The sequence below is a fragment of the Diceros bicornis genome, chromosome 8 (genome assembly GCF_020826845.1).
Source record: "Diceros bicornis minor isolate mBicDic1 chromosome 8, mDicBic1.mat.cur, whole genome shotgun sequence".
Classification (NCBI taxonomy): Eukaryota; Metazoa; Chordata; class Mammalia; order Perissodactyla; family Rhinocerotidae; genus Diceros; species Diceros bicornis.
Genome location: NC_080747.1, coordinates 39498604 through 39517541, shown reverse-complemented (window position 1 = coordinate 39517541; position 18938 = coordinate 39498604). Strand labels below are relative to the sequence as shown.

The 18938-nt window shown below is 38.5% G+C and overlaps 1 protein-coding gene across 2 annotated transcripts in view; it reads left to right on the top strand.

The window, feature by feature from the left end:
* TXK (TXK tyrosine kinase) overlaps positions 1-18938 on the top strand; it is a 58536-nt gene that overhangs the window by 8346 nt on the left and 31252 nt on the right. Inside the window, exons 2-6 of one of the 2 annotated variants that reach the window (XM_058547008.1) lie at positions 7793-7847; positions 8891-8993; positions 9695-9900; positions 11669-11734; positions 17021-17075. In XM_058547008.1, the coding sequence (XP_058402991.1) occupies positions 7793-7847; positions 8891-8993; positions 9695-9900; positions 11669-11734; positions 17021-17075 (485 nt within the window). Of the gene's footprint in view, positions 1-7591; positions 7848-8890; positions 8994-9694; positions 9901-11668; positions 11735-17020; positions 17076-18938 lie in introns of those variants that run through there. The other variant, XM_058547009.1, reaches the window with a different exon arrangement.

The following is an 18938-nucleotide window of genomic DNA, read 5'->3' as shown; positions in this document are numbered from 1 at the left end:
GACCAAGCGGAAGAAGCTGGTGCGAAATGAACTGGTGAACACTAAGAGTTGGAGGGGGGTTGGCCAGATTGTGGAAGGCCTTGAGATTAAGGGAAGACATAATCTTGATGTCATATGTGCTTGAGTCTTGTTAGATGCTGCAGATGTAGAGCAGTCGGCTGAGATGGACTTTTAGGGAAATGAGTATGTAGAATGGATTGAAGGAGAGACAGCTCAGAGGCAGGACTCAGAGGCAGGGCTTTTGGCCAGTTCATTCAGTCACTGAACAAACCCTGGCTGCACAGTGGTTAAGAGCAGAGAGTCTGGAGTCAGGATGCCTGGGTTCCAATCCTGGCTCTCTGTCACTAGCGCTTTGACTCTCGGCAGGGAAGATCCTCTCTATGGCTCAGATTCCTCATCTGTAAAGTGGCACCTACTTCACAGGGTCATTATGAGGATTAAATGAATTAATGCAGAAATACAGGTGTGGGCTGATGACGGCTTGGACTAGGTAGGTAGCCGAGGAGATAAGAAGTAAAAAGCCAAACAATTTGAACAGATTAATGGCAGATTGGATATAAAGGATGGGGCTCGGGAAGAATGCAAGATTTCTATGGTAGACTCATACCGAGACATGGGAAAATTGGAAAGGGGAACTGATACAATAGTTTTCTTATTTGAGCTAGTGAGGAAGATGATAATTCTGGTTGAACAAAAGATAAGACAGTGGCTGAATTAAAGAAATAAAAGCTGGGGGCCAGCCCCATGGCCTGGTGGTTGAGTTCGGTGTGCTCCGCTTTGGCGCCCTGGGTTTGTGGTTTCGGATCCTGGGCGCAGACCTACACCACTCATCAGCCATGCTGTGGCAGTGACCCACATACAAAATAGAGGAAGACTGGCACAGATGTTAGCTCAGGGCGACTCTTCCTCACCAAAAAAACAAAAGAAAAAGAAAAAGAAATAAAATCCTTTTGCATCTATCACTAAAAATCATATACATGTAGAAAGTTATCAGTCCTACATTAGGTACCTAACTATCCAACCACAGGCCTACCTGATTTTCTGGGAGATTTCATTTTTTTCATCTATAAATTTTAGTTTTGAAATATTTCGAGAATACGGAAAACTATAGAGAATAATATAACATGCTAGTGATTATTCAAGGAGTAATGTGACCATTAGACATTTCTTGGCCTTGATGATAATAAATGGTTTTAGTTTATATTAAAATGTGAGGCCATAGATGGTCATCGCTCATGTTGCTGGACCATCTTGCAAAGGTTTCTAGGCTGAGTACACAGTTTACTCTGCTTTGGTGTGTGGCCAAATTGTTCTCCTTCTTCAGTATCTAATAATAATCTCCCTACTACATAAGCATTCAAGGTCCTATTTTCACTTATTTCAAGGACTTTCATGATCTAATCCTACGTCCCCACTCCTATTGTTCACTGCTTCCTATTGTACCTGCTTATTCTGTCCCCAAACACAGTTTTTATTTCCCATTAGGACTGAATCAAGACAGGTGGGTGCTCTGAAAAGGTTATAATTTGGTGCTGCTTCAAATCAATTCATTCATATATTCATTCACTCAACAAACATTTGTTGAATATGTATTATGTGTCAAAAACTGTTCTAGCCTCTTGGGATAGAACTGTGAACAAAATAGAGAAAGATCCCTGTTAACATTCTAGTAGGGGAGACGGACAGTAAAAAAATGATAAACAAATAAATTGCATCGTACATTAGAAGGTGAGAAATGCCATTAAGAAGAAAAGAAAAGAAAAAGTAGAGCAAAGTAAGGAATCCCAAAGTTAGAGGGTGCAGGTGGCCATGATAATTGATGGGGATGCTCTTCATTGAGACGGTGAGATTTGAGCAGACTTGAAGGAGCGGAGCAAGTTAAGGACGTTGATACCTCAGGGAAGAGTTGTCTAGGCAAAGCAAAAGCAAAGAACCTATGGTGAGAGCAGGCCTGGTGTGCTCCAGGAACAGCAGTGAGGGCAGTGTGGCTGGAGTGAAATGAGCAGAAGTGTTGGAAAGAAGATGAGAGGCAACAGGAGGCCAGATCACAGGGGCTTTGTAGGCTATTGTGAGAAATTTGGCTATAATTCTCAGTTAAATGGGGAACCATTGCAGGATTTTGAGACAAGGACTAACATGATCTGACCTAGATTTTAAATTAATCACTCTGGCCGCTATGCTGAGAATAAACCATAGTGGGGTAAGGGTAGAAGCAGGAAGAAGTCAGGAGGCTGTTGGTATAATCCAGATGAGATGATGGTGGCTTAGACCATGGCAAAACAGAAGGGTGGGGAAAAGCAGTAAGATTCTGTGTGCATGCGTGTGTGTGTATTTAAGTTGTGCTGAAATGTACATAACATAAAATTGACCATTTTAACCATTTGTAAATGTACAGTCCAGTGGCATTAAGTACATTCACGTGTTGTACAACCATCATTACAATCCATCTCCAGAACTTTCTCACATCCCAAACTGAAACACTTGGATATATTTCTAAGGCAGAGTCAGCATGCTTTCCTAACAGATTTGACTGGGGTGTGAGAGAGAGGAGTCAAAGATGACTCCCAGATTACTGGCCTGAGCAACTGGAAACATGGAATTGCTATTGACAAGATGGAGAAGGATGGGTAGAGCAAGTCTGGGTAGGAAGGAAGAGAAGGAGTTCAGATTTATTCATGTTAATTTGAGGTGTCCACTAGACATCTAAGTGGAGAATTCAAGAATGCATTTGAGTATGCAAGTCTGCAATTCATTAGAACTGGCCTAGAGGTGTACATTTGGGTGTCATCAGCAGATAGATATTTTTTAAGACACAGAAAGGAATAAGATAATCAAGGGAGTGAATGAGACAGAGAAAAGAAGAGAAGAGTTCAAAAGCTTTGGAGCAATCTTACAGTAGAGCCAGTCAAAAAGGTTAGGGAGGTAGAGAAGAGAGCAGCAAAGGTAACTGAGAAGAAGGAAGACCAAGAGACGTGGTGTTGAATGCTGCTGAGAGGTGAAGTAAGAGGAGGACTTGAAATTGACTGTTGGAGATAGTGGTACATAAGTCACTGGTGACCCTAACAAGAGCAGTTTTGGGAAAGTGGTAGGGACGAAAGCTTGACTAGAATGGGTTAAGAGAAAATGGGAGGGGAAGAACTGGAGGCAGCAGGTAAAGACTACTCATTTCTAGATTTTACTGTAAATGGGGAGCAAAGCTGATGGAAGAAATAAGATCAAGAGTAGTTTGTTTTGTTTTGTTTTTAATGGGTGAAGTAATAGCACATTTTTGTGCTGATGAAAATGATCCAGTAGAGAGGGAAAAAATGGTGATGTAGGAGAAGGAGGGAGTATTTCAAAAATTTTGAATTTGAAAATCTCTCCATGGGGTTCCGGCACAGCATTTTGCCACAATCTTCACCATATTCTGCCCCGCTTCACTCATTTGTGTAACCTACATTTGACTTTGCATCCCCTGGCCTGGAGAGAGACAGATCTACATGTGGCTCTAAAACAACACTGGAATAAACTTGATAAGAATATAAATTAGACCCACTCCTGCCATAGTAGACATAGCCCTCAATGCTAATGTACCCTCTGTCTGGGGAATGTTTTTGGCAATTTGCTCGTGCAGACCCCACCAAATGAAAATTGTCAGTCAGAAGCAGCTGAAATCCAAAAACCTAATATTACACAATGTAGTGCAGATTTTTGGGACTCATGATTTATTTTATTTAAGTCTCCAGAAATCAACCTTGAGATGGTCCTTGGAAAATGTGTGGTTTCTGGGTACAGGCAAAAGAAGAGAGAAAATTATTAAATCAGGGGTGAGTGGTGAACCAGCTGTGGGAGCAAAGATGAGTCCTTGCCGGTGCTAGGACTGGAGCTGTATATCCATGGTAGAAATAAGAAGTTTACCACTGGACCACCAATGTGTCTGTAGCCCAAAGACTGAGCAACGGTAATGTCCAAATCAGAAAAAAGCAAGTAACTAGTGCATGAATCTAGGTTTGGAAGGTCAACTTCTGTGAAAGGAAAGGGAACTTACATATATTGATTACTGTGCTGGATAGCTTTACTCCTATCCATGCTATTCTATTCCAGAAGGATGACCTGTAGGGATTAAATGTGGTAGCCCGTCTCCAAGATGCTTTAGTGAGCCCAGCCTCTTGGTATTCATTCTTATCTACCCTGCACTATGTCCTGGAAAAGTAATCTGTAGGGGTTGGTTCAACATACTTCCAAACCTCTGGCTTTTGGTTGGATTACACCCTGGAAGTTGTGGTGAGGTTGCTTTGAGTGGGCTGTGTCCCTCAATAGGAAATCATATCTCCTATCAAAGTAGTCTCTGCTCCACTCAACTCTCTCCTTTTCCTGGTCCTTGTGGACCTAGGGATGGTGACAGTTCCACAACTGTTGGACTCAGGTACCTGCACATCCTTCGTGGTTCCCTTACCCCATCCACACCTTTGTAATTAGTCCCTTTGTAAATAAAACTTTAAAACATTATTCTAATTTAAGTATGTCATGTTTCCTGTTGGAACCCTGACTGATACAGTAATTGGTATCAGAAGTGGCTCTAGGAAACAGAGTCAAAATTAGATCTGGAATTTATTTGGTCATATATTTAAGAGTTCAGGGATAGCCTCATTGCTGGGAGAAATAACTCAATTATTATTTACTCAAATTATCATTGGTGGGAGTCTGGGATGAAGAGCAAAGGCAGGGCAAGATGCTGGCTGTTTGGAGCTTCTGGAAAATCCCAATATGAGAATCACAGCTTAAACCTCCAGGAGTTTGGAGTATTGCCTTGACTCTATGCTCCATTTGACAAGTAGCTCCTGGCTTGCTATTGGTGAAGACTGAATGCTCACCATGGATCATGAAATATTTATGTGATCCAAACTGCCTATCATGAGCTGAGGTATCTGATGCACTGAACCATAAAATTGGGCATGCATAGCAGGAATCCATCATAATATGGAAGTGATAGATATGAAAGTGGGTCCCAGTAGATCCAGAAGGCTCAAGAAAGTTTCATGAGCAGGTGACTTATATTCACACAGTACCTGCTCTTTCTGCTTCTCCTTTAACTCACACCAGAGGCCTCAAGGGGGAGTTTCTCATCAGCTAATGGAGGAGGAAAAAGCTCAGGCCTGATTTTCAGATAGATCTGAACCCTGAGCCCACATCAATGGGAAATAAACAGCCACTGTGCTACAGTCCCTTTCAGAGGTAGCCAGAAAGATAGTGTTAAAATAAAATCCTTCCAGAACTTCAAGAAGGACACCAGTTATTCACTTCATTAGGGAAAGATAGTCTGAGGCATTGATCTACATTGACTCACGGTCAATGGAAAAAATGTTGGCCTTCTAGTTGGGAACATTGAAAGAACAAGATTGGGAGATTGATGACAAGGAGATCTGGGGAAGAAAAATGTGGTTGAAACTCTTGCAATGGAGATAGAATGGGAAGATATAACAGGTCTACAAGATGATCCATTCTGCAGAGTCGGTTAGACTTTTCTTAGTTTCAGTGGTGTTTGCTCACTGGTTCTCTGAATACTCTTACTGTGTGTCCCATAATTCAGAGGCATCTGGCTTGACAGAACAGATGAATGGCCTGCTTAAGACCCAATTACTATGATATCTGGGAGAAAACATCTTACCAAATTGGAGTGGTGTCCCATAGGATGTAATAAATCTCTTAAACCAGCAGCAAATATGGTGGTGTTTCCCCATAGCCAGGAGGCATGAGTCTGGGGACTAAGGAGTGAAGATCGTTTCACCTAATAACCCACTGGAATATTGTTGTTCTCTTTCCTTGTGACCTTGGGTTTGGAGATCCTAGTGCCCAAGGGAAGAATACTTTTCTTAGGGAATATTGCAAGTTGAGATAGCCCTCTATACATTTTGGGATTCCTTGTATCACTGAATTGATAGGCACAGAAGTGGGTAAATGTAGGTGGAGTGATTACCTGGAAGGAATTGGGTTGGTGCTTCAACAACGAGGACAAAGAGGGCTTTGAAACTCAGGGAATTCACTAACTTCATTTCTTAATATTCATAATAATCCTGTTCAATGGAAAACTGTAGCAACCGCATAAAGGCAAGACCAACTAAGGACCCAAAACCTACAGGAAGGAACATTTGGGATATTCCACCAGATAAAGTACCTCCTTCAGCCAAAGTGTTGTCAGAGGCAAGGGCAAACATGGAATGGATGGTGACAGAGAGCATATATGATCATCAACTTAAGACTCAGGACGGCTACAGAGTGGGCATTGTAGCACCTAGGTTTTAGATTACTATTCTTTTCTCCTTGTTTCCTTCTCTACCCTACTTAAAGACTCTTGATTGTGGTTAATGTAGTAGGTTTCAGGGGGAAGTATGACCAAATTGCCATCACCTTGTGATAATATGGTAGCTGATGGAACTCTGTTGCATCCCCTGTTCTGGGGGCATGAAGTGGAAGCTGAGGGGTGGACTATAGGAGTGTTTTCTGTTTCCACTCCTCTTCTATGTTCCAAGGACTTTAGAGATGATATCTAATTTAATCTTCTCAAGAACAATATCATAATAATAGGTCTTCTTGATTACTCGCTTACTGTTTATCTGGCGTTGTTCTAAGTGCTTTACATAAATCAACTGAATTAACCCTCACAATAGCCTTACGTGCTCAGTATCCTATTATTTCCACTTTACAGATGAGGAAACTGAAGCACAGAATAGTTAAGTAACTTGCCCTAAAGTTACAAAGTTAGAGATTAACCTCTGCCCTATGAGGCTTGTCAAAGGGAATAGGTAAGATTATCTTGTTTTTATAAATAGGGAAACAACGACTTGGAGAAGTAAGGGGATTTATCCCGGATTTTGTCAACCCCACAGCTAGGATTCAAACTCAGGTCTGTGTAACCTCAAAGCGAATGCTCATCTCTAGTGTACTCTGCTGCCTTAATAATACTTTGTTTTGTCAATACTTCATTTTGTCAATATGAGAAAGAGCTGACTGTGAAATGCAGATTCTATGACATAAAACACCCTTCTGATAAATTCAAAATTTATTTATGGTCTTAAAAAAGGCAAATGATCTAACAAATCAAATAAGATTAAGCTTGATAATAAAAGGGTAAGTATGACCTAGATTTACTAGCTACCTAGTTCTTTCTTTAAATATTCAGCTTATATTTGGACTTAATCCATAGAAAAATTGAGAGCCAAAAAATCATATATACATTTATATATAAAATTAAATAAATATATAAAAATATTTTATAAACAAATATATTAAATTATGTTGCTATATAATGTATTATATTAAATATAAAATATGTACTTCTATGATTTTATATAAATATATAAAAATATATATATTAAAAAAATATTTTTAAAAGAAATGTGATGGATCTAATTCAAAATCCCTGCTGACAGACTTCCTAAGAGAACATTGTTTTTGGAATCGTATTCTTTTGTACATTTTGTTAGCTGACATCAGCCCCGACCAAGGTAAAGTAGAATACAATGGTCACTTATCATTCACAGACAGAGGAAATGCGTAAACCAGACCTGGGGAGAAGAGCCTGAGAAGGGAAACCACATTGGCCAGGGTGCCAGTAACTTATTTTTGCTTTAGTGACATTTTTCATCTTCCACTAGTGAAAGAGGGCAAGGTCAAGACTTTGCATATCCTTTATGATAATTCATAGCACTCCTGCCCTTGAGGATTTCCTCCTTTGGAATAGCACCACCAGTCTCATCTATCCACTATCATGGTCTCCTGGCTTTCTAACAGTTGAGAATGATCTGCTTTTCAGATAATACCATCCAGTCGATTTTCTGTTGCTGCTGTTGCTGTTCTGTGCAGAAGCGGTAAGTCTATTTCTGAGGGCAACTTCTTGGAAATTGATTCATTCAGTTTCTTTATTGTCTATTGAGTCTCCATGTCTCTTTGTATCTGCTGTTCCCTTTGCCTGGGAAACCCTTCTCCCATGGTCTCCCTGTTGAATGCCCATTCATTTAAAGGCCTAGGTCAAATATCAGATCTTCCGTGATTCTTCCTCGGTCCTCTTGGCTTTAATTGCTCCTTCCATTGTGTTCCTACAGCATGTGGCTTGATTCTCTCTTTAATATTTATTTCATGTATGCTGTTTATATGTCTGTATTCCACTGTGTAATTTTTATCCTTTAGGGGCAAGAATCCTGTCTTATTTATTTGAATATCTCCCCAAAACTATGTGTGTCTTATACTTTGATGCCCAGAAAATCATTGTATAAGAATAAAATCCAAGGCACCACGATGATTTAAGAGCTAACATTTAAGGGGAGTGTCTTATATGTCAGACTGTGCTAACAGGTTTGCATTTATTAGCTCAAGTAATACTCAAAGCCACCTCTGGTTTTTTACAATACCCATTTCACAGATGAGGAAATTGAGGCTTAGTGAGGTTACATTGTTTACATAAGGCCACATCATGAAATGGTAGAGCTAGGATTCAAACTCATGTTTTTAATCACTACACCATGTCTACTTACAACAATCAATACCATCAAATGAAGTAATACATGTAAAATGATAAACACTGTGCCTGAACAGAGTTAAGTTTTTCATTACCTTGATTATAATTTCATGCCATTAATATGCATCAGACTCTGTACTGGGCATGTGACATATGTTTTCTCAATTTCACTTCATAACAACTCTATATGCTCTTAGCATCTCTAGTTTCCAGATTAAAAAAACGAAGTTCTGAGAGGTAGTGACTTGCCCAAAGAAATGGAGTTAGGAAGTCTTCTAAATAAAAAAGCAGTTGGAGAGACCTGGATTTTTCTACTAGTTTTGTCAAAATCTAGTGGATTTATAGATAACCTGAAGACAAATAATCATTTGTAACATGATTGTTTTTCAATGTCAGACAAGTGAGAACACAAATAAGCCTGAGCAAAGATGAAGAACTTTCAGAAAAATGTACTCAACGTCGCAGGCCATGGTTCAGCGAATTGCCAAGTAAGAAGCAAGTGAGTATCATCTTGATGGGGGAGAAAGGGTGGAGGAAGCTTGCGTTTTTAGGGTCTGTGTTCCATGAAGTCCTGTTTGCTGCCATGCCCAGAGCCTTGTATCATGCTTGCACATAATAAGTGCCCAATAAACATTTAGTGAATGAATGTTCTAGAAGAAAGCAAAAGAAAACCAGACCTGTTAAAATAGCCGACTCTGCTATGTTTCGGCAGAACTTGACACCAGACAGTGAATAGGAAAAAAATGTATTCTGGCTACTGCCATTTTGAGGCCAGGATTAATTTTCACTTCTGTGTTGGGAGAAACGTTGTTCTTAGGAGGTGTGATGAACCCAAATACAAGCTTACAGCACATGAAAGGGAAGGGCTGGTTTTCTTTTTCCAAGAGAGAAAAATCCTTAAAACTAAGTGAAACTGTTGGAGAGGAAATCAAATTTTAAGAACTGTGACATGAAAAAAATCCAATGCAATGCTGGCAAGAGAATTTGTGTTCTTGAAAATTTACAAAATGATGAGTGTATTGCTGGATCTGAAAGTTGTTTTGTAGTTAGTCATTTCTCACGTTTATCCCACCCTGGCTTCTGCTTTGGTGCAACTGGATGGGAGAAGCGAGGCAATAGGCAAATATGCTATATCCCTATTCTTTGTTAGTAGGGATTACTGAAACGATAGTACGGCAACTCATTCCTTGGTTTTCACAGTCCAACAGGGGCCGTGTGCAACCATCAAAACGCAAACCGCTGCCTCCCCTCCCACTCTCTGAGGTTGGTGAAGAGAAGATCCAAGTGAAGGCTCTATATGATTTTCTGCCCAGAGAGCCCTGTGATTTAGCATTAAAGAGAGCGGAGGAATACCTGATATTGGAGAAGTATAATCCTCACTGGTGGAAGGCAAGAGACCGTTTGGGGTAAGACTGGTGACCTGGTCTTTTTCAAATTCCTCCTCTTTTATCCTCTAAAGACATCTGAAGCATAAAGAAGACTGTTTAGTGGCTCATTTTTTCCAGGTTTATTACTCTTCATTCTGCGTGAAATACCACCTGTCCCCACACCTCCCCAGTGGTATGTCTTGGCTATTGTAAATAGTGCTGCAGTGAACACGGGGCTGCATATATCTTTTTGAGTTAGTGTTTTTGTTTTCTTTGGATAAATACCCAGAAGTAGAATTGCTGGATCATATGAAGTTCTATTTTTAATGAGTTTTTGTTTCTTTATTTGTAAAATGGGAATAATAATTCCTACCATATAGGTTCTTATTCTGATTTATACTTTCTGTGGGAATTCGACTTTTTTTCCTGTTAAACTCTAAGGTAGGAACAGAAATAGTGTCTTACTCATTTTCATATTTCTACGATGACTAGTTTTGGAAGTAAACATTGCAGTAGTTGCTGAATTAAATTGGAAAGAAAATAAGACCCTGGGATGCAAACAGACTTCATGGTGTCAGTTGCAATAGATTGTTCACGCCTGACTGGCGTCCAGGGTAGAGAAGACTTGAAGTAGTATCTGGGCTCCCTGGGAGAGAATGCTAGCATTGATTCCCGAACTTTGTCAAGATTTGGATATCATAAGTACCTAAGTATTAGAAGTGTCTACATTACATACCTCTTTCTTTATATTTTCCTGATGATTTGACTCTCTTACCATTTCTTAGTTTAGACTCGACACGTAATGGAGACTTTTCAGTGGGAAAAGAGGTGTTAGGTTCAGGACTGTGTACTTAGCCACTCCTGCAGGTGTCTCTTAGCATGACTCAGACCTAAAAAAAAATGATTAATTTTTAACTTTAAAGTTAATAAGTGAATATAATTTTTTATAATATGCAAGCATGATAAATAATGCCAAAATTCTTGTTTGCCACATCTCCAAACCCAGTCTCTTTCCCAAAAGTAAGCACCATTATTCATTTAGTGAGTATGATTCCAGATCATTTTCAAGGGATTTTTTTGCACATATTAAAATATATGGTATTGTTTGCAGACTTAGTTTACCTAAATCTTACCATACTTTATGCATTGTTCTGCAACTTGCTTGTATTTCTCAATAATATGTGTTGGAGAGCTTTTTCTAACTTCAAATTTTGTTGGTGAAGGTATAGGAAAAGAGAAACCCCTACACTGAGATGGGTGTGTAAATTGGTATATTTTCTTTCAAGGGCAATTTGCCGTATCTGCTGAAAGATGCACATATTCGGTGACCCGGCAATTTCCCTGTTTAGTATCTGTCTTAGAGAAATATTCTTACTTGTGCACAAGAAGGCATGTTCAAGTATTTATTTATAGCCTTGCTGTAATAGGGGCCTGGCTAAAGCAGAATATTCTGTGGATTACTCTGCAGCAATTAAAAAGAATTAAGTTGCTGTGTTTGTAATTACTGTGTTTTTAATCTAGTCACTATGACATCTCCATGATCATTTAAGCCCCTTTTCCTCTTTGCAAAGATTTTGTGTCATAAAACATCTTAAACTACTCACATTATAAGTCAGAATCTTAGTATTCATCGTACAGAGATTTTAGTTGAATGTCAAAATGAAAAAGCTTTTTTCTTCTTTTAACAATTTCATCAGTAAAATGAATTTGATTTCTCTTGACATTCTTGAGGTTTTAAAAAGGCTGTTGCCATGATAATGCCACAAACGTGCCAAACATTTTGATTTTGCTTTGTCTTCTGTTGCAGGAATGAAGGCTTAATCCCAAGCAACTACGTGACTGAAAACAAACTAACCAACTTAGAAATATATGAGTAAGTGTCCTCCAAAATATTACCTGTAGTTAATCTATGAAAATCAGGTACAGTTTGGCACTTATATGTAGAGATACCAGTTTTGGTCTATAAAAGGAAAAGAAAGTAACACCTTTGGCAGCTCTAGCCTAGGAGATCTTTGATCCTTATAATGATTGATTCAGAAACCTCCTTTTCTTAAACTTATTCTTGTTTTGTTCTGTATGGCCACTTTTTTTGTTTTAACAGTGACAGCATGAAACCAAGCACTCATCTTATGCTTGTTTTACTGAATGTCCTAAATGGAAAAGTAATTATTTTTAAAATGACAGTTTTTCAATGAGTGATAAATTAGACTTAATATATAGACACATTACTATATTTTGGCTCATTTTTTGAAATGTTTTACAAATAGCTGAAGATGAGAAGTAGGCTAATGCCATAATTTGGAAGATCTTTTGGCATAGCTGAAGATGAGAAGTAGGCTGATGCCATAATTTGGAAGATCTTTTGGCATATTCACTAGAGTTCTGCTTAGAAATCTATTTTTGTGACTATTATAGATTTGGAAGATGGAAGAGACCTTAGCAATCACTTTCTTAGCCCCTCGTTCTGCAGATCAGAAACTAAGGTTGAAAGATTGATTTACAGGTAGACAGTGGCAGAGCTGGGAGTAGTCCTAGTCTTTTAGATTTGCAATTTGCGCGCTGGAGTTCCCTCCCCCCTTTAGATACTGGTTTTGCAATTAGCATATGCTTCCAGCAGATGGCGGTAGGTGATGTGAGTTGAGGCGTTAAAACAGGTGCTTCTCTGAGAGCCAGGTTTTAAAAATTCATTTAAAAATTGAATGAAAGCCCTGCCTTGGTCTCAGTACATCTTTCTCCCAAAACAAATCCAATTCTAAAAGCAGTGGTGAATAATGTAGACTCTATTGGAGGGGAGAAGGAGATAGATGACCACAGGACTCATGACATCTACATAACTTGACCAGACTTCTCTGTCTGTTATTTTTGTTCACTCTCCCAAGTCACTCTCCTCAGCTTTCATCACAGGGTCTCTTCTCACTTTTCTCCCCCTTCTCTCAGCTGGTCCTGCCCTCTCTCTTGATCTGAGTCATTTAGCTCTGCCCCCAAATTCCAGTGTCCGCTCAGTAAAACAAAGCCCCCAGGTGGCTGAACCCACCTTCCTTAGAAAACAGATCCACACCTATCTGAGTGACTCAAGCATGCACCATGGGGGTCCCATCACTATCCCCAGCTGAAGCTGCCCAACACAAACAGATCTCTCCGAAGGCCAAGTCAGGGGAAGTTTTGTTTGGAAATCTCCTGTTAAAAAAATTCGAAAAATAAGACTCTTTTTCCACATTGTATTTTCCAGGAGATTAAAGGAGATCTGTGCAAAGGTACCTAACACAGTGTCTGGTGGCTAGTTTTTTAATTTTATTGCTATTTATTTTTAAAATAGGTTTATTAAAATATAAATATAATAATTATCAATATAAATCACTAAAATTTATCAACCCCTATGTGCCACGTCCTGTTCTAATGACTGTACAGAAATTACTGCCCTAGGTTGAAATACTGTAGTGTGGGCTAAGAAATAGGAGAAATCTGGGTTCAAAGTCCAGCATCACCACTGACTAGTGCTTTGGCTCTGGGCAAAGTCATCTAATGTCTCTAAACCTCTGAATGATCTGAAAACTGGGGACAGTAATACCTGTCTCATACCGTATGGTGTGAATTCTAGCAATTATTATTATTTCCTTGAACTGTGAAACTAACAGGAAAGACATTTACGCTTTGGTCCACTTTGCTTAGTATTACAGATATACTACACGCCATACTTACTTCAGCCTCCAGAATCACTTTATTTTTTCAATCTTCATTTATTACACACTTAACGATGTACAGCTATTAGCTGTTCTAGGCTCTGGAGATACAACACGGCACGTACAGAAGCAGTCTCTGTCTTCATGGAGCTTACAGTTTCATGGGGAAATAGATATTACACAGCCCCAAATTCACAAATAAATATATAATTTTAAATTGTGGTGTTATGAAGGAACAGTATGGGACACTGGGAGAAAACAATGGGGAAGGGGATATAATTTAGATGGGTGCTGGGTTGGGGAAGACCTTTCTGAGGAAGTGACTTGAGGCCTAAAGGTGGTAGGAGGTTGTCAGGGGGCGGATGGGGGAAGGAAGTCTACGTCAGTGTGGGCTTCTGACATCTCATGGGAACCTTTATAAATAGAAATATTTATGGCTACTTTGGTTTTAAATTAATATCCAAATCATCAACACTACAATGTAAAAACCTAGTTTTCAGTAAGCCTTCAAATATAACTTGTAAATCTTCATATACTATTTATAAATCTAAAAAAATAAGAACAATCACCTTAATTCAAGCTCAACGTACTAGGTGTCCTTAAACAATCAGTCCTATTTATAATCTCAGTTAATTAAATTTCCTGAAACATTTAACTTGCTTTAGCAAACTGAATAAATTCAATTTTCTATTTAAGTATTTCACATCCCTGACAGGGCAAATTTGCAATTTAAAGTAAGTCCTTACAGGACTTTGTAAGTCCTTATAGGATCCTGGAAATCTAATAAATTAAACTTATAAAGGTGGTAAATTAAGTTTTCTTAACCATACAATATTTAAAAATTAGTCAAGTTTCCTTAAACATCAAATAATAAATTTAAAATTAGTTATAAATTTTAAATCAGGGGCAAAAATCTAATATGCCAGATTCTCATAAAATGATAGATATTTTGAATATCTAACATATTGCTTATCCTGAACTTTACAGAAGTATGAGTCTGATTATCTCATTATCTCTACACTGCATGCTTACCATGCAGTGTAGTCACTTACTAAGAAAGTCACTAAGAGAAGCAGATTTATACCTTCTCAGATCTAATAGGCTTTCTAGGTTGAAAACTCAAGACAATATTGTTACTTATTGATCAGAAATCTAACACTGGGTTGTGGGACCCAAGGCTTACATATACACAAGATGTTTGTACTAAATCACAGCTGGACATGTTGAACTTTTTTTTAATGTCAGTAGAAGCCTCACCCCAAGTCCTGTGTCCACATCATTCGGTGGTATTATTATTATTATTTTTTAGTGAGGAAGATTAGCCCTGAGCTAACATATATTGCCAATCCTTCTCTTTTTGCTGAGAAAGATTGGCCCTGGGCTAACGTCCATGCCCATCTTCCTCTACTTTTTTATATGTGGGACGCCTGCCACAGCATGGCTTTATAAGCGATGCGTAGGTCTGCGCCCGGAACCTGAACCTGTGAACCCCGGGCCGCCGCAGCGGAGCATGCGAACTTAAGCACTACACCACCTGCTGGCCCTCCATTTGGTATTATTTCTATAATCAGTGTTGTCTGGGTATGAGTTACAGCCTTACTTATTTTTTTAAACTCTTCTAACTTTTTATGATCTGATTTAAATAGGTGAAATGCTGAAATACCATGCTCCCAACCTCCCCTAAATTGCATTCATCCAGTCTCTTTCCTGCCTGATGGAATTCTGTATTATTTTAAAGGATCCTAAATTCGTCATATCCTTCTATCTGGCTCTTCAGTTACTGCTTTGATGTCATTCTGATAACACCCACACGTGGAAGGATTTTTAATTTATATTTAAACAAAAATAATATATTTACTTATATTATTTATCACTGTAACAAATAATTACAAAGCAACAAAATTAACACTGATATGATAGCAGATTGAGAAACATTATTCAGAAAAAATACAATTTGTGTTAACTTTTCCCTTTTTGAAATATCATTAATGCAGTCTTGGCTTTTCACAGTTTCGACGTATTTTAGTGAGCTGTTATCATTATTCTCCTTTTAGTACCCACATTTCACAACTTAGCCAGTGGGGGCCCTTTTAAACTGGTTTCCTGTGTCTTTAATTCTACATTTATTTTGAAAGAATTTCTTCTTTCTACAAGAAGTCTCAGACTCATCTTGAAATTCCCTCCCCCAAGATGAATATTCAATAAAAAGTACTGAATAATATTCACAGTTTAGCATCACAGGTACTCTTGTTCCTATTAGTGATAAGTAGTCATTTTACTTTGTCTGGAATCATCTGTACTTTGTCTGGAATCATCTGTAGTCATTCCCTATTCTCTATGTTTCACGTTTTTAACAGTTCATTTTCAATTTGAGGGCATTAGGACTTTTAGTACCTGACCATTCTAATTTAGTGGCAGCTTCCTACTACTGAAGGTTAGGGGAAGTCCACATGATGAGATAGGTTCCATCCTCCAAGTCAGGTATGAGTTTCATTTAGCCACCATCTGGCCCACCCACTGTGACCCAATACATGGTGGTGTATGCATTCTTCCTTCCACTGTCCACAAAATTAGTGTTTCTTGTAATATTAGATTAACTCCTGTTTAAAATCTTGTTTTGAAATGAAAGCTTTTCCATTTTTCTTTCTCTCTCCTTTGTTCTATCATTTCCTTTCTCTCTCTTGTACAATATTTGCGTACTGACTAGGTACTGTCGTACCAAACTGTATGTTTAAATTACAATATTATTTAATTATGTTTACCGTGTGTAGTTCTGATATTCTAAAGTCGTTTGATGCCATGTTTCATGCAGAGGTAACAGCAAGACTGGAGGCAGAAAAGGGCTTGGTGAATTTGAGGAAGGAAAGAATCCCAACGTGGCGGAAGCTCAGTGAGTGAGGAGAGAGTGATGGAGAAAGATGAGGCCGGAGAGGGTGTAGGAGCAGGGTTATATATTGGCTGTTCCATTTACTCTACTAAACTACCAGCTTGACTACAGGTTAATGTACTTTGGAGAATCAAATAAGTTAGAGTGAGTTTTAGTTTTGGAAAGATAACATAGCACATATAAAAACATGCAAATAGGGGGTTCCCGAGAGGAGAGAAAGAAATGGGTATTTTTTAGTTTGTCTACCAAAGCTCAGGAAAGCGTTTATTGAAGATGATGACTTCTTAACCACACAGTTTTCATGGAAATTTTCAGGAGGTTAAAACATTCAAAATTATATACTAAGTCTGCATCAGAAAGTTGAATTGAGATATGATAGAATAAACTTTATATTGGCTTGCAGCTAATAAAAATCTATAAAACTAAATTAATTGACACGTAATAGTACATTATTGTTTATCAGAATTAAAAAACACTCAATTTTCTAAGATCAGTCTTGGTGTAAGTTCTTAAAAATGAAGTAAATGGAGCAGAATTTTTCTGGGAAAAAATGGAATATAAAATTTAAAAATTATTTTTATTGCTTTCACAGGTGGTATCATAGAAACATTACCAGAAATCAGGCAGAACGTCTTTTGAGACAAGAGGTAATTCAATTTATTCATGAGTACAGCTGTGAATATTTTCAAAATTTCTGAGAGAGGTACATTATAAAGAAAGACTTTACCTAACAAATAAATTTTATTACTTCCTGTTTTTTTTTAGTTCTAAAATATTATTACAATTTCACCTCTACTATACATTTTCTGATGTCATAAACTAGATATATTTGTATCAGATCATGTTTTCCATCGACTTTCATCATAATTTCAGAAATGTGTTTCTCCTGAAATGATTTCAACTCCAACATACTAAAACTCCTTCATTCTCTCCAAAGTGCTGCCAGAAGAGTCTATATTTGAATTGCTCATCTACCTTTGCATCAGCACCAATCAAATAAACACCGTATCCGCACGAGCTTAGCTTAGGCTCATTAAAAACACAAATATAGAAGATATACAGTGCTGCATTTTCTTTGTTCTTTGGGAACAAAGGGAAGAGTAGGGTAGCCAAAATATCGAGGTCAGATCAAAACTGCTCATTTTGGTGAAAACAAAACAAAACTGCGTATAGTTTAAATTTCCAACTGACGGTAAACATTAACTGTGGGTAAATGTAGAGTCAAAACTAGAAACTAGGTAAGAGGTATATATGTCATTATGTACTGCTGTCGGATGTTGAGGAAATCTAGAAATAAAAGAGTGAGAAAGAATCAGTTCTGTAACTAAAAACTCAATGCCAGTAATGGCTCAGGACACAGGGAAGGTCCAGTTAATAGCTGAGGATAGGCAGGGCATGAGGGATGCAGACCCAGCCTCAGGCGGCGGTGGGGATGGAGGCCGGAGGTCAGGCCTGGCCTCACTGGCTACGAGGAAATGGAGTGTGGTGGCAAATGTGGTATCTGCCTGGTATGGTGACGGCAAATGGCCTCTGTAAAGTGGTAGTAGTAGGTCCAGAATGGACAAAGATGGTGTCATGACAGGCAGGCAGAACTGGAGAAGAAACGTCCTGGAGAAGGTCCACAGGAAGCAAGTTGGTCACAGGTAACAGCCAGAATCACGGGGCTCTGCAGGCTCAGCACGACAGGTTCTGCATCTGAGAGGAAACCAGAACAGGGCAAGGGTCTGACCTCCCCATGGAGACCAGAGCAGGGAGTTATGTAACAAACCCCACGTACCCACAACCCAGATATCACAAATGGTAACATTTGGCCATAACATTCTGTAATGAAATAAAACATTACAGATCCAGTTGAAGCCCATCCCCTCATCTTTCTTGTCCTCTCCCACTCCCCAGAGGCAATCACAACAGGAGAAGGGCGTGTTCCTATTTTGTCCCCGTGTTTATATTTTTATCATATACACGTGCATATACAACCTATAGTGTTATTGTATGTATTGTAATGTTTGACATAAGGGAGATCATATGTATATGGATTTTTTAATTAAACATTGTATTTTCGATTTCATTTATGTGGGTAGATATAGATTAAACACATTCCTTTAACTGTTGTATAGCATTTATTATATAAGTATACCAAAATGTGTCCATTTCACTTTTGATAAACATTCAAATTGTTTGTGCTTTCTTACTATTACAAGCAGTGCTGCAAAGAGCTTCCTTGTACCCGTCATCTCATACACAAGGGCAAGGGTTTCTTTCCGTTAGCCCCAGAAATGGGACGATCTGGTCAGAGGGTATGTGCAGATTTAACATTACTAGATATTTTCAAATCATAATTCAAAGTACTTGTACTAATTTATACTCTTACAGGGAGTGAGAAAACTGGTTCCCCACATTGTTGCCAACAGCCAGTAGTTTCACACTTTTTTTTCAGTTCATTGAGTGAGAAATTTTATATATATTTTTAAGTGTATTTCTTTGAAAAACAGTTCGATTGACTAACTTTT